A 13,954-nucleotide genomic window follows, 5' to 3' on the forward strand; every position below is an offset into this window, starting at 1 on the left:
ACATTTACAAGTAAAGTTTAGCTTGTCGGTGCCGTCCGGCCGCGGAGACGCGGGGTTCCCATCCCCGCTGTCCCATTGCACGGACGCGAGCGCGTGAACGTAGAAATGTCACCGCCGCGCACGAGCGCACGAGCGCACGCCACGCCCACGAGGGCTTCGCTTCACTTCCAAACGTGCGCGGCTCCGTTCATCGCGCAAAAGCTTTACATGGGCCTGGTCATCTCAGTTCCATTTTCATTCCTGGTAACTCTATGACCGTGATCTAGGTTTCAAAACTCTCCAAAACTGAAACTCGAATTGTTAATTGAGTTGAATACAGGCACATTCATTAATCAGATAACTGCCCACTACCATAAACATGTAATGGAAAAAGTTTCCATAGGCTAATGTTGAAAGGGGTAAATTCCCCCAAATAGATTCAACTAAAAGTTTGTTAATAATCTACAATGGTCCTGGAGGAACATCGTTTGTTGTTGTATACTTGTATATAGCTGAAATGACATTAAAGCCTTTTTTGAACTTTGAAAATACCCACACATCTCTTGGGTGAGGAATTTATTGACCATACACTGATCATATGTATTGATCATACCCTGCAAGAATACAGGGTTTTGTGATTCCGGCACAAACCTAGTGAAATATATGTTATGGGAAGACTGAACATGGTTGTCGGTCTATTAAAATGTACAACGTGTGCAAAATTCCGACATGTTCGAAATAAAACGTTCTTCAAACATTCAGCAGAAAAAATAAGGCGCCCTGCTGGTCAACGCGCCAACACCTGTACAGGTGTCTGCAGGTCGCCTTGCTGTGGGCGCTAACACCTGTACAGGTGTCTAGAGGTCGCCATTTCTGAGTGTGGCTTCAATTCCGGAACACATAAGTTCGAATGACATTTTCAGCACGCGAGCACAATAAAAGGGTACAAACTAGCAAGTTTCATAAACTATATATATATATATATATATATATATATATATATATATATATATATATATAAAGGGTCAGTTATCCAACTGAGAGATGCATCTCTAGAGGTTGGTACAATAACAAAACAAGAAACAAGAAAGTGGAGAATCTACGACGCAGTAACCTTTGGCTATATAGAACCACTCAAAGAGAAATATTTCTTCATCATAAGCACGATGTGTTGGACGGATAGTAGAAGCCGATAGACAGAGGAACACATAAATCACGAGACCAGCCCCCTACAATAAAGACCAGGCCTTTACGAGTGAAGCACCAAATTACTGCCCAGTTGTTTACAAATGCAACCATGTAAGCTAGTGACAGCACTTTAAAACATCTTATAGTAGTCAACATGCGTCAACTTCATCTGCATTCGTTGACCACTAGGTGTCGTCATTGGTCATGTTTTCCCAAAACTATAATACACGAGACTGCACTGAAAGCAGTGGGGGGTAAAAACATGGCTAATTTTTATCATTACAAAAACTGTGTTTGTTTAGGTCCAATGGCATGTATCCACTTCATCAGACAGGACAGCAGTTCTACCTCAGTATGAATGATGCATTAATGTTCTTTTCTATTCAATACAAAACAAATGAGTTGAACATTTAAAATGTCCCCAGGGCCATTTGGTATGAGACTGCACTGACTCTTACGTCGCCTTATCGTCGGAATCAGCAGTTGACAAAAACCTCTCGTTAATTTTGTTCTGTGAGACAGCCTTGTCCTTGGACTCGTGATCCGTGTACACATGACTCATCTTGTGTTTGGTCGAGCATCTCATCAGATTCTTAATGATCAAGTAGATGAGCTCTGCCACGTTGAGGACTATGCATATGGCAGAAGATGCCACCATGAAGATGGTAAAAACCGTCTTCTCTGTTGGTCTCGAGATGAAGCAGTCCACTTTGTTAGGACAGGGCCACTGTTCACACTTGACGAGGCGCGGCATTTGGAAGCCGTCGTAGATGTAGTAGAGGGCGTACATGAAGCCGGCTTCGAAGATGATCCGGAAGAACAGACTGCAGGTGTAGGTCAACCACAGCCGGCCGGTGATGGGCAGGCGCCTCTTCTTCAGGTTCTCCAGTTCCTCCTGAGTGGGTCTGTCCCGCCTGTTTGCAATGAGGTTTCTCCTGACACCGCGCTTGCGGAACGAGACATACATGGCCATCAGCAGAGCCGGCGTCGAGACGAAGATGAGCTGCAGGCACCACAAGCGGATGTGTGAGACCGGGAAGAAGTGGTCGTAGCACACGTTCTTGCAGCCCGGCTGCTGCGTGTTGCAGGTGAAGTCCGACTGCTCATCGCCCCAGACCCTCTCAGCAGCCAAGACCAGGATTGTGACACGAAAGATGAAAAGGACAGACAGCCAGATCTTCCCCAGACTGGTGGAGTGCTTGTTAACTCCTCCCAGCTGAGAATAGAGGGTTCCCCAGTTCATCTTACTCACTACCGATCACAGCACCTACACATTAAAGTTTAAAAAAGAAAATTAAAAAAAGTGTCATTCGCGGACACGCACCGCACCTGAATGTAAAATGCCTCTGACCCATTCTGGACTTCTTTACCAGGAAATTGTCATACCAATCTAATTTTTATTTTTATTTTTGTGACTGTGCAGTTACTGTAGTTGTCTAATTATTTCAAAACCTTCTTCTTCACTTTTCTGTTTAAGAAGTTACCAACCGTGTTTAATAACTAATAGATTTATGAACATTAATTAGTACGTGTAAGTATATTACACTCTTGTTTTATAGAATTTTAAAGCGTTAGAACAAAACCTTTTTAAATGTAGGCCTAGTTTTAGTCAAAGGTATTTTAACAGGATGTTGGACATAAAAGAACAGAACGAAAAAACAAAAATTAGTTTTCACCCCCCCCCCCCCCCCAATCGCTTAGCCAAACTATACAAGAGACAATTTTTATTTAAATGGTTATACCGCCCATAAAAGACAAGTCTCTAATCATCGTAGAGAAACTAAAAGATGAAATTTAACCAAACGTTGCAGCCTTGATAAGAATAAAAACGATCATCGTCCAAATTGACGCGACATTACTAAGTTGGAAAAGAATTTACAGACACACTGCAAAATGCTTTTAAAAATCTTATCATACATACGTAGTATAACTCATGCACGGCGTTCGGTTCAGAATACTTCATGATACTTCACCATGTATCGTGTATTAAAATGCAGACAGATAGTAGCCTGCGTCTGGCGTTTCTCCGTGGATACAGTGACTCGAGATGGAGGAGTTGGGGCTGATTTTGCTGAGGCTGGAGGCTTGTGGAGGTTGCACCTGCCGTGTAGGGCGTGCTCAGACCGATCATTGGACGTTTCTAGCTGAATAGGTGTGGACTGAATGCCAGTTTTTTGTAAAACAGTGGAAAACGTTTTATATTTGCTGGACACGTTCAAAATACTGTCGTTACTAATACAATATACGTAACGAGAACCGCATCTTTGAATATTACATAAATACAACAGCAGGATGTATATTATGGCCGCCTTGTTGAATATCAAAGAAGAGCTTTTTCAAATCGATGTATTTTCATCAGTCGGCGCACTCTCTGAAGATTTTTAGGTTATTATTATTATTGTTGATTTTCCAGTCATTTCTCCGTTTGAATCAGTTGAAGACTTTTTTTTCGGGCAAATATACCCAAAGAAGACACGAGAATATAGTTTAAAAACTCCAAACGCAAATAAGACATTAGAATGCAAGCAGTCATTAGCTACTTGGTGAACACCCCAAAATCAACCGATGCCGATAATGGACCCCATCTAAGTATTTACTGATCATTTCTAATCATTTTATACAGCACAATTACTTAAATAATTTCTTAAAGTTAAGTAGGATGAATTTGTCCCCATCCCTAATGTACACACACAGCCTCGGCTGACAGGCACAGAGAAGCCGTTCGTAAATATAGATGGAGTAGGTCATTTATTGTAGACACATTTTTGTGAGATTTTTTTTATATCCCGGTAATAATAAATAAAATGCTCTGCCAATAAAAAGAAAAGATGTGTATGTGGCAGCCGTTGGACTGGAAAAACCGTTGTTATTTTATTCGGAAAGAATGAAATGATTAGATGGTCTACCTGTCTGTCTAGCTACCCTTCTACCTGTCTAGAGTGAAAGAAAAGGCATTTAGTAGGAATGCCTGCTATCCCCAAAAAGATAAGGCAAGAGGTCGAACCGGAGTAGCTAGCTAACATTTACAGCAACTGTTTCATCGACCAAACATTATGGATGAAATTTAGTGAAAATTCGAAATAATCTTTCAAAACTAACTTTGATTGAGTAGTATCGCTAACTTCGGTGATGTTTTAGCTTTGCATATCTAAAGTTACCGCAGCTAGCTGTTGCAAGCTAGCCAGCAAAACGTTACTGAATCGAACTCAATTTTCATTAAACATTTCCCAATACTAACATACTCTTTTGACATATTTTGGTAGCTATTATGCTCGTTATTTTCGTCCATTATAATAATGTTAGGTGTTTTATTACATATGGATGAGACATGAGACAGACATCTGAGGCTGCGCACTCCAGTGGACAGTGCGCGTTCATGTGTTTTAGGGGAATTGGGCTGGAAGGAGGGTTGAAGGTTTTCGGTTGGATAGTTAAAAAAAACTCTTAGACTTGATAGATTTTTAATCAGAAACTTTCACATGATGGTTTCAGGTCTGCCTACTCCATATTTGTTTCTAAAGACTAAAGCATTCTAACAACACCAACGTGGTTTATCACGGCTTTGCGCCTTCTGTGTATTCGCCATGCGGTGAAATGTGTTTGTCATGATGTGAGGTATTTTCTGATCGATATAAACCCCGTGTATTCGTTGTGAAGTATTGCTTTTCAGACAGACGGCATACATGTCTGCTGATGGGAAAAAATAAAAACCATATAACCTCAGCAGATTCCAGTAGCATCCGCGTTCCACTGAAGGCGAAAAATCGATGAAAGACGAGCTGTTTGTCACACCTGCACCACGAACCATGAGACGACGTTCCAAGTCACACCGGGAACATGCCGACTTTTGCCACAAACGAATAGCTCTTTTGTTTTTATCGTTTTATTTTCTTAAAAGATGTGCTTCGAGGAGATTAACATCTACAAATCAACGCCCGTAGCTAATGGGATAATCCCATAATAATCTGGTTTGCCACACAGTAACTGGTGGTCAGGACGTCGCAAAAATGGTCTTTGCCGCAACTGAGACGGGAATCACACGGAAGTCACAAGTGCGGTGTAAACTAGATACCCGGGACTGGTTACCTTGGCATTCCATTAACAGGAGTCTAACTCAATATTGTCTATGGAGAGCAAGAACACTTTATCAAATGCGTCCCGTTTTCTCTTTAATTGTGAGTTTAGTTACAAAAGTGGCAGCATATTTAAACAAGTGTTAATTATTTAAGGAAACTAATATCTTTCAAGCCTTACAGCCATAGTTTCCATCCATAAATCAAACCTCACTGGAACAATCAAAAGAATTTAAACTGACAGTTCTGTTGCTCTAGAACTCATTTGCCCTCGGTGTCAGAACGCCACTCCTGAGGATGGAGGTACACGCAGTCCCCTGTCGTTGTCTCCGCTTCATATCCCTGTCCAGCCTGGCTCGCTGTGTCCCACTACGCAGTGGGGATCTCGGGCGTTCATTTCTTAAGCTTGGCCAGCTCCATCAACAGCTGGTCCCTTCTCTCTCTCCTGGCAGACAGGTGCTCCTGGTCACCGGGGATGAGCTCACAGATTTCCTAATTGGGGAAGAAATGGAGGGTTAACTTTTCCCCGTTCGATTCCTAAGGGAATTAAAAGAAGGAAATAAAAACACTGTACCACATTGTTTGTTGTTTTTTTTTTTATTAAGGCCTTATTCATATAAATGGCTTACATCTGTGAATTTTACCATGGCATTACATAAGCACACACAACTAGGACGCACATACTTTACTGATTCGAGCTGCGGCCTCTCCGTCGAACTCAGGAACGGGCCCGAAACTAGACAGGACTCTACTCATGCCAAAGCGGTAGCGTGTAAGATAGTCTTCAAGACCTGAGGACACAGAACACAGGTCCTAGAACTGACTGCACTGCCATGCTTAGTGTATTGTGAAGCATAAAGTTAACTGGCATTTTTATCGTTATGTTTTAAGATTCATCCATATCAATGGTTATAAAGCCAAACATCAGGTGAGCCAAGTGGTTGCGAGAGTTCCTGTGAAGCATAGTTATTGCTTTTGTAAATGCTTTACATATTTCTGTTCATCATAGTCATTGTTTTACATTCCTGCCACTGCAGTCAATTCAGGCATTTAGGGCCAGTTTTAGAGAACAAGACCGCTCCTAAAACTAAAACTCTGGACTAAAAGGACTTTCCACTAACCATTTAGTCCAAGAGTAGGCTTTGTGCAAAGTGGCCTCTAGTGTCTTTGTGTTCTCCAGCATCGCTGAGTCTCAAACAATGCAATGGCGCTTGACAGGTGTCTGTAGCGCAGGAATTGTTTTTAACCTCTCATTGGCAAAACGTGTCCGCTGCAATTGGACGACTGCGATGAAAGTGCCATTATGTCAAAAGTGAGCCTTGTTCTCACAACCCCTTACTGTAGGGCACGCAGGGGGAATGGGGCTCTTTCACACAGCCTACCGAAATTCACCACGAACGCGAGGCCTCAACACACAAACACACCCTGCAGCTCTCCCTTTCAGACACAGGCATTTATCAACACACGAGGGCCATGCGAGGCACACAGCCATGACAGGAGTCTTGGCCTGGCGGCACCTAACCTGGAAATAAATGAAGCAAATAGGACTTGAAACTGTGTCTCTAAACGTAAAGGCTATCTAAGCACGCCGATGCTTTTCTGGGCTATGTGACATCCAGCCGTTGCAAACAATGGACACTTAAAGAGTTTGTTCACAGTGACATCTCAGCGTGGAAAGAAAAAGCGACTTGCCTTCAGGTGCATTGAGATGCATGGTTTCAATAGGACCAATGAAAGCGTAGCGCATGCCTAACCCCTCTGACATCACCAGATCAATATCCTTCACTGAGATGATGTCATCCTGAAGAAACAGATACAAGAGCTCAGACAGATGACGACCTTTAATGAAAGCAAAATAAAAAACCCTGCAAAATGTAGGAATGGTTCAGTAGACACGCATCTTAACGAGTTCCCATTTTCATCCGGGATTTCTCCCTCTGTCTGGCAAGTTCACACCGTTTCCTATCAGGCCAGCAGAAGAGCAATACATCAGCTCCCACTGTACTGGGCTTCCCTCATCATCCAATTCAGTGTCCTGGGAACGTCAGGATGGTGAAGGGGGGGGGGGGGTGTTAGTGCCAGGCACAGAGCCCAGTCCGCACTCACATAACCTCAGGCTACAGATACCTGCTCCCTGACTGGCATGAAATCAAAGCCAGGATACAGACCTGTGCGAGGGCGGAGGGGGGGGGGTCCAGGAGGGGAACAGGGAGGTCTTTGTTCGCTCGCCCGTGAGCAACAACGGGTCTGTTATGCGGGCAGTGGGCTGATGGTGAGACTCGTGAACAGAGGCCTTTCCTGAGCGGTAATCACCGGAGGCATCCCGCGCTGTTCTCAACCACTCCGCTTTCCAGCATTGGCTCACTCTCAATGGCCCCAGATGAACTCTGAGCGCAACTGTGTGTTTGGCTGAGCTGTATGTGCAAAGTGTGTGTGTGTGTGTGTGTGTGTGTGTGTGTGAGTGAGAGAGAAAGACATCACAGTAATGCTAACAAGGCTTACGTACAGCAAATAACTATTATACACTGTAAACTGAAGTACAGTAACTAAAGTACAGTACAATAAAGTACTAAAGCACATCAAAGATTAAGGAAAAACTGACCTGATCTGTGAAAATAAGAGTCAAATTTATTTATAGTGCTTTTTTTTTTACAACAGTTGTCACAAAGCAGCGAGCTGTTTAAGGAGAACGTAGCGAAGTCGCAAAACTTCAAACAGAACGTCTTGCGAGGTTCGTCACGCCACCAGGCCAAACAAGTTTCCCCACATTCCCAATCAAAATTATGTATGCCTCTGTGTGTGTGCGTGCACACGCTCATGCATGTATTTGTTTTCTCTGCCTTAGAGGCATTTGCCACTTTAGAATATCTGCCTAGAGGTTCTGTACAGTTATTTGACTCAGGTGTAGGGACACACACCAGTGAGTGACCAGCATAATTAGGTCAAATTCTTCTTCTATGACCACTATTGTGTTTGCTCCAGTGATATCCATAAAAGCACAGCATCTGATATACACAATCTTTGTTACAAAACCATAACTGCATGGGTTTGCATTTCACTTTTTCTTCAGAATGGAAAAATAAAAGATAAAAATGTCTCTTCGAGGCTGTGGGAAAAGCAGACGCAAGACTCCACATCACAACAGCACAGACGCTGCAGTTTCAGTGAGAGATACCGAATGGCTCATGAAGGTATGGGGTTGAGGCTGCTGCCGATTTAACAACGTGGAGACCTGAAGAGTGTGTTTTAGCACCACAAATTAAGGGGCGTGTTTCAGCGCCACAGATTAAGGGGCGTGTCTTAGCACCGCTGCCTGATGAGTTTTTACAACAGCTGTTGTCACGAAGCTTTACATACGTCCTAGTCCAAGACCCAATGGAGCAAGCCAAAAGCGACAGTGTTGAGAAAAATATCCCTGAGGCTGAGAGAAAGAACACTCAAGAGGAACCAAGACACAAAACACTCAAAAGGACACCAGACAGCAAAAGAAAAATGACCTTTTCCCCCAGTTGGTTTAAAAGAGAAAGACCATGCAAAAACCTTTTCACTCCATGCAATTGTGATTAAAATTAAAATATTAAAATGGTAGTATTCACAGAGTAAGGACAAGCATCTTTCTTGACCATTCTGGTTACTGTGTCAGAGTGCTAAGGCATTGTCACTAACTCCAGAGACAAGAGCAATAGACAGGGAAGAAATGTTAAACACAATAGCACGTATTCTGCCATTACCACAGGTTACCTGTGAAGCTTCAACCGTCTTCATAAAAATGAAGTCAGCGCGAGTGTGGTTGGAGCAAGTGTTTGAATTCCAGTAGCTCCAGATAAAGACTAGTTTTTTCATAGCTCGCTGAACTAGTCCTGGCTGTCAGTGGCTTATGAGAGAGCTCTTAGAATGTCTTAAGGACCTGAAACCTTTTCTCCAAAAAAAAAAGAAAAGAGAAAACAATACAAAAAACAAAACAAAACAAAACAACAACAACAACAAAACACCTGTATCTGTAGTCAGGACAATGATGCTGAAAGGTGATCCCATGAAACTGTACAAATTCTCAAAGAAATGATTTACTGTTCATTTGATTGCACATTTGATCATAGTGAGCAAAGCTGTTGGCAGATTCTCAGATCCGCTTATATCAAAGAAGAACCTAAAATACTGGGAAATTTTCAAACGTTGCAGCTGTATGTGGTAGGAGTTTTACGCTGGTGGTGCATTGGTAAATCCATCTCCCTCTTGCTTGCTGAGTACTCGTATGTGTGTGTGTTTGACCCTAAACATTAAAGGTAGCCTACAAGTGGGTGGTTCTCGTGTGTATTGTGAAATATAATCCTGTTGGTGCCACTGCCTCCTTTACAACTGTCGTCGTACATCTTAGTCACACCCAGACAATCAGTTCAGCACTGCAGAGTTCAACTGGATTTAAATCATTTAGAATTTAATCCATCTATAAGTACTTATCATTTTTAACTCTGTCGCAAAGCCCATGTGAAAAGTCCCTTTGCTAAGCAGTGGCACGTCCTGAATGCCAGCATTCTGCCGAGGCCAGAAGGAAATGGTATTCCCACAGCTTGGATACTGAGCTGTGATTTTTTCCTTTCTGCCCTGGACTGCGTATAGGACCCTGGGGGCCTGAACTGTTGGAGTGAATTTTTTCACGCTGTTCAGGGTTCATCCGATACAGTGAAGCAGGGGTGTACTCCACAGCCTTGGGACAAAATGTCCTGAGAAGCATCAAAATGCAGAGTGCCTGGCAAACCTCCCGAGAGAAAGAGGGAAAAAAGGCCTGTGTTATCTGTCATCTCTCGGTGTAGGCTGATACACCGGTGCGCTTGGCCACAAACACAAGAGTGCCTGTCTTTACTACTTTCCTACTCTTTCTGTTCCTGGTAGACATGGGCGCAACTCTGCAGTCATTACTGGTTTTATCTCTCGGCTCAGAAAACCACGTCTGGTAGGGCAAGGCAAGTTATTCAGCAACTTTCATACACTGACGTCATTCAAAGCGCTTAGGACATTCTGCGGTTTTACACATAACCGAGCGTCACGGCTGTGACAGGACCAACCGTATGGCAGAACAGGAGCTGGGTTCTCCACAGCCTGTGGAAATGCTTAAAGAAACATGAAGTGATGTGACAGTATTGTCAGTCATATTATACATGCAGTGCGAATCCCATTCTAAACAAACCACCGGTGCCGTTAAGGAAAGAGTCAAGAATTCCCGAGTCTAAGTCTAAAATTCTCATTTATCCTTTAGTAGTTGGTATAACCCACTAACAAGACTTTGAGGATCAGTGATACTGCAGCATATTCTGATTTGACTTACTTTGACCAGTCTCCAGCACTCCGCTATGATGGCGTACTGGACACGGTTCAGCGCAAACCCATCAATCTCCTTTCTGAGGCAGACAGGTGCCTGGCCCACCTCAGTCATCAGGTCACGCGCCGTATCCATAACCACATGGAGGGTTTCGGGGTGAGGAACCAGCTCCACCAGGCGTACATAGTACGGCGGGTTTACCTGCGCGGGTATGACAGAGCGGGGGGACCGCTGATCACATTTCCATGCGGACTGGCACACCTGACCCGGTGTTTACATGCACTAGATGTTGATAACTGTCCCACCTCTTCCGCTTTGCAGGACTCTCTGTTTAAATGAGCCCTAGTGTTTGGCACTGTAGGGGTTAAACATTTACCCAGTGAACCGTTCCCATTAAGAAGATCTGAAGAGCACTGCAATGGACACAGATACAGACAGATCTGCCTGCTTAAGTGACAGGAAAGTCATTTCTATTCTAAGGAGCAATTAATGGATTAATTAATGGAAACTCTGACTTGCATGTCCATGCATAACTTGGTTCTGATTTAATTGTCTGTTTTTAACCACATCGTTTCCTCTCAAAATACCTATTAAATACAGATTAGCCAATCGATGCATAGACAGCTCAAAACAGAGGAAGAAAATGTTTTAAATGCATTTTTTTCCCCGCAGTCTCGTTTACGCCGCATGACTGACCGGGTGGGCTACGAGACAGCGAGTGCGGTTCTGGACCAGAGAGAAGACACTGCTGGGCATCAGACAGGAAGTGGAGCTGCTGAGGACAACACCCTCGCCCACATGACGTTCCACCGCCTGGAAGACAGCCTGCTTGGTCTCTAGATCCTCATACACACACTCCTGTCAAGCAAAAACCACGTAAAGACTGAAGAAAATCCAAGTCTACAGACAAAATACCATTTGGATAGAAAAAGAAAAAAATATATATAACTCTTGAATGATAAACATGTGAATTTGTGGTGAGGCTTTGTGGAATTCTTTCTGACATTTGCAGAACACCACCGCCATGCACTTTTAATAACACTATTTCCAATATAATGCACTGTTAATTATTTAATAATGGGCTATATGCATACATTGTCTTTCCAGCATTATTTCTGCTAATATATTTCATAATTAAAAACCCTAAACTACAAAATCACACAGGTAAATGTGGAATGTCCATCCCCAAATTGTCAAAGCCATTCCTTCCTACCCTACTAGGGTCATTAAATTAGTACATGATTTGCACAGTAATCCATTACTATGCACTATTACAAGGTCCAAACTAGGAAAACCTCTTGTAATGTTAAACATTAATGATCACACTACACAATTCAGAAAGAGAAAACATACCACCAATGATGTAAAGAACATAAAAATGCCCTTGGGAACAGGTGAACACAAACACCCAGTGAAGGACCTACAGCTTATGACGCGAAAGCTCATTACAGAACGGCACTTTATGACCGAAAAATTGTTACCTCAGATTTAGTATAAACCCAACGCACCTAATGACACACGCCACTGCGTATATTAGCACATTTCATTTTATTTGCTGCCTTTTCCTTGATGAAGGGGAACTCTACTCTTATGTTCTGCATATTCTACTAATGAAATCACCAAGTAATGGAGTCCTATTGATTGTTGTTCAATCAGTGGCAGTCTAACTCGCGTGGGTGCTGACATGGAAAATTCTCGAAGGCTTAGTCACAAAACCAAACACTCCGACAGTGACACCGGAAACTGTGTTGTTATACAACGTAGATCCCTGTGTCATCCACTTCCTTATCGGAAACCCATGTTTTGCCTTGTAAGCAGTAATGCTGTTTTTACCTCGGTTTTTCTCTGTACTCTTGGATGACCTGTTAGAGAGAGTTATTCTGAGGTCTTAAAAAGTTGTATTATCTTACAGAACTCAAGCACACACTTTATTTCCTTATTTGCGGTCTTGAGGCTCAGGATACAAGCTGCGGGAATACCATTTTCCATTTAGAGCCAATACTATACCTGAACAAAAAATGCGCCCTCTAGTGCCTGTGAAAGGTCATCGTGACTGCTGAGAAGCGCCAGCTGCTCCGAAGCGCTGAGCTTTCCTCGCAGCATTTGGGCTTCCTGAAGCTCCAAAACCTGCGTCCTGATCATACACAGACACATTTTTTTAATGACTATTTATGTCCTCACTGTACAAAAGTAGTCTGTTAAAAGATACTACATAGCTACATATCAAACAATATGCCAATATTGGTAGATATTTCGTGTATTTGAAATACATGAAATTATTCTGTACTTCAAGGTACTTGAGAAATCAAATGAGAAAAAGTCCTGTCACATCTGTCTACAGACAGAAGACAATTCCTCCAGTCACGATGACCAAGTGCCCAATCGCATAAATGGGGATTTGTCCCCAGTTATAGTTTAAACTGACTTCAGCAGATGTTGAGCATTGAATGACTCGGACTAAGTCATTTATGAAACATTTTTTAGAACACTGCAAGATTACTAGGCAACAAAAACGAAAATTGAACTGAAAGCGCTGATGGTGACTGATAATTTCCATATTCACAATTAAATATGAATATTTAATATTTAATACTCGACTGTCTCATCTGGAGGCTGCTTGTGTGTTTCAACATCCAAAAAAAACGAAAATCATTTTTAGATGTGTACCGCCATTTGACAGGCATACGTTGAAGAAGTGGGTCCTAATCCAGTTTATATGAGCAATGCTTGGTTCGTATTTCCCAGTTTCACAGACCTGATCTCTGTGATGGCCTTGGACGCTTGTCCAGGCTGGCTGTCATAGAGCTTAACCTTGTACCCGCCACTCAAGAACACCATAGCCCAGGAACGGCCAATCAGACCACTGAAAGAGAACAAAACTGCTTGAATCCTTAAATACTACTGAAATAAACCAGTATGGTAACGTCGTAATATAACGATCAGTTATATGGATGGCACTTAAAGCAGAGATACGCTTGAGGCTACACCTAAGAAGCCGTGTGAGTTTGCGCAGAGCCAGTTAGATATGCCAGACATGTGATCTATCCTAAACGACCCGGGTAAAGCAGTGACTGAGCCACAGAGAACGAAAGGTAGGAGTGGGAAATGTAAAGTGAACGACGGGATTAGCTGCAAGTGATCCAAATGAAACAGCTGTGAAATATGCACACATATCAAAGGTCTGAATCCAGACACCACTGGCCCGACAGGATACGTGTTAACTGTTAACGTTATACGGACTAATTAAATGACATAAATATGCTCACCTTCCTACAACTGTAATTACTGCCCCTTTAGGTGAAGCCATCGCGTTATGTCGCTAAGATGAACCGAGAACTTCTCGCGATTCATTTCAGACCCGCTACGAGAACCCCAAACCACGAGGGTCAGGGCGCCT

The 13,954-nt window shown here is 42.8% G+C and overlaps 2 protein-coding genes across 2 annotated transcripts; both read right to left on the minus strand.

Annotated features, from left to right (window-relative positions):
- Positions 1–1,011: 1,011 nt before the first annotated feature.
- Positions 1,012–3,187, minus strand: cx30.3 (connexin 30.3). Its single transcript, XM_027027941.2, has 2 exons — positions 3,089–3,187; positions 1,012–2,434 (listed from the first exon to the last, which is right to left on the minus strand). The coding sequence occupies exon 2, from the start codon at positions 2,408–2,410 to the stop codon at positions 1,622–1,624; it is 789 nt and encodes a 262-aa protein (XP_026883742.1). The 5' UTR covers positions 2,411–2,434; positions 3,089–3,187; the 3' UTR covers positions 1,012–1,621.
- A 2,136-nt stretch (positions 3,188–5,323) lies between these two features.
- cryl1 (crystallin, lambda 1) lies at positions 5,324–13,940 on the minus strand. Its single transcript, XM_027027931.2, has 8 exons — positions 13,824–13,940; positions 13,313–13,420; positions 12,565–12,691; positions 11,254–11,415; positions 10,564–10,758; positions 6,933–7,041; positions 5,925–6,031; positions 5,324–5,732 (listed from the first exon to the last, which is right to left on the minus strand). The coding sequence occupies exons 1-8, from the start codon at positions 13,862–13,864 to the stop codon at positions 5,634–5,636; spliced, it is 948 nt and encodes a 315-aa protein (XP_026883732.2). The 5' UTR covers positions 13,865–13,940; the 3' UTR covers positions 5,324–5,633.
- Between the last annotated feature and the right edge of the window lie 14 nt (positions 13,941–13,954).

The sequence above is a fragment of the Electrophorus electricus genome, chromosome 25, assembly GCF_013358815.1.
Source record: "Electrophorus electricus isolate fEleEle1 chromosome 25, fEleEle1.pri, whole genome shotgun sequence".
NCBI classification, from domain to species: Eukaryota; Metazoa; Chordata; class Actinopteri; order Gymnotiformes; family Gymnotidae; genus Electrophorus; species Electrophorus electricus.

Bases quoted from the DNA above. Each gene is read 5' to 3' on its own strand.
- cx30.3 (XM_027027941.2), bottom strand. From the start codon at position 2,410: ATGAACTGGGGAACCCTCTATTCTCAGCTGGGAGGAGTTAACAAGCAC.
- cryl1 (XM_027027931.2), bottom strand. From the start codon at position 13,864: ATGGCTTCACCTAAAGGGGCAGTAATTACAGTTGTAGGAAG. The intron at 10,759-11,253 runs GTCAGTCATGCG...ATACCCGCGCAG, and splicing joins GCTGTCTCGTAGCCCACCCG to GTAAACCCGCCGTACTATGT. The intron at 5,733-5,924 runs GTATGTGCGTCC...TTCCCCAATTAG, and splicing joins CCGCAGCTCGAATCAGTAAA to GAAATCTGTGAGCTCATCCC.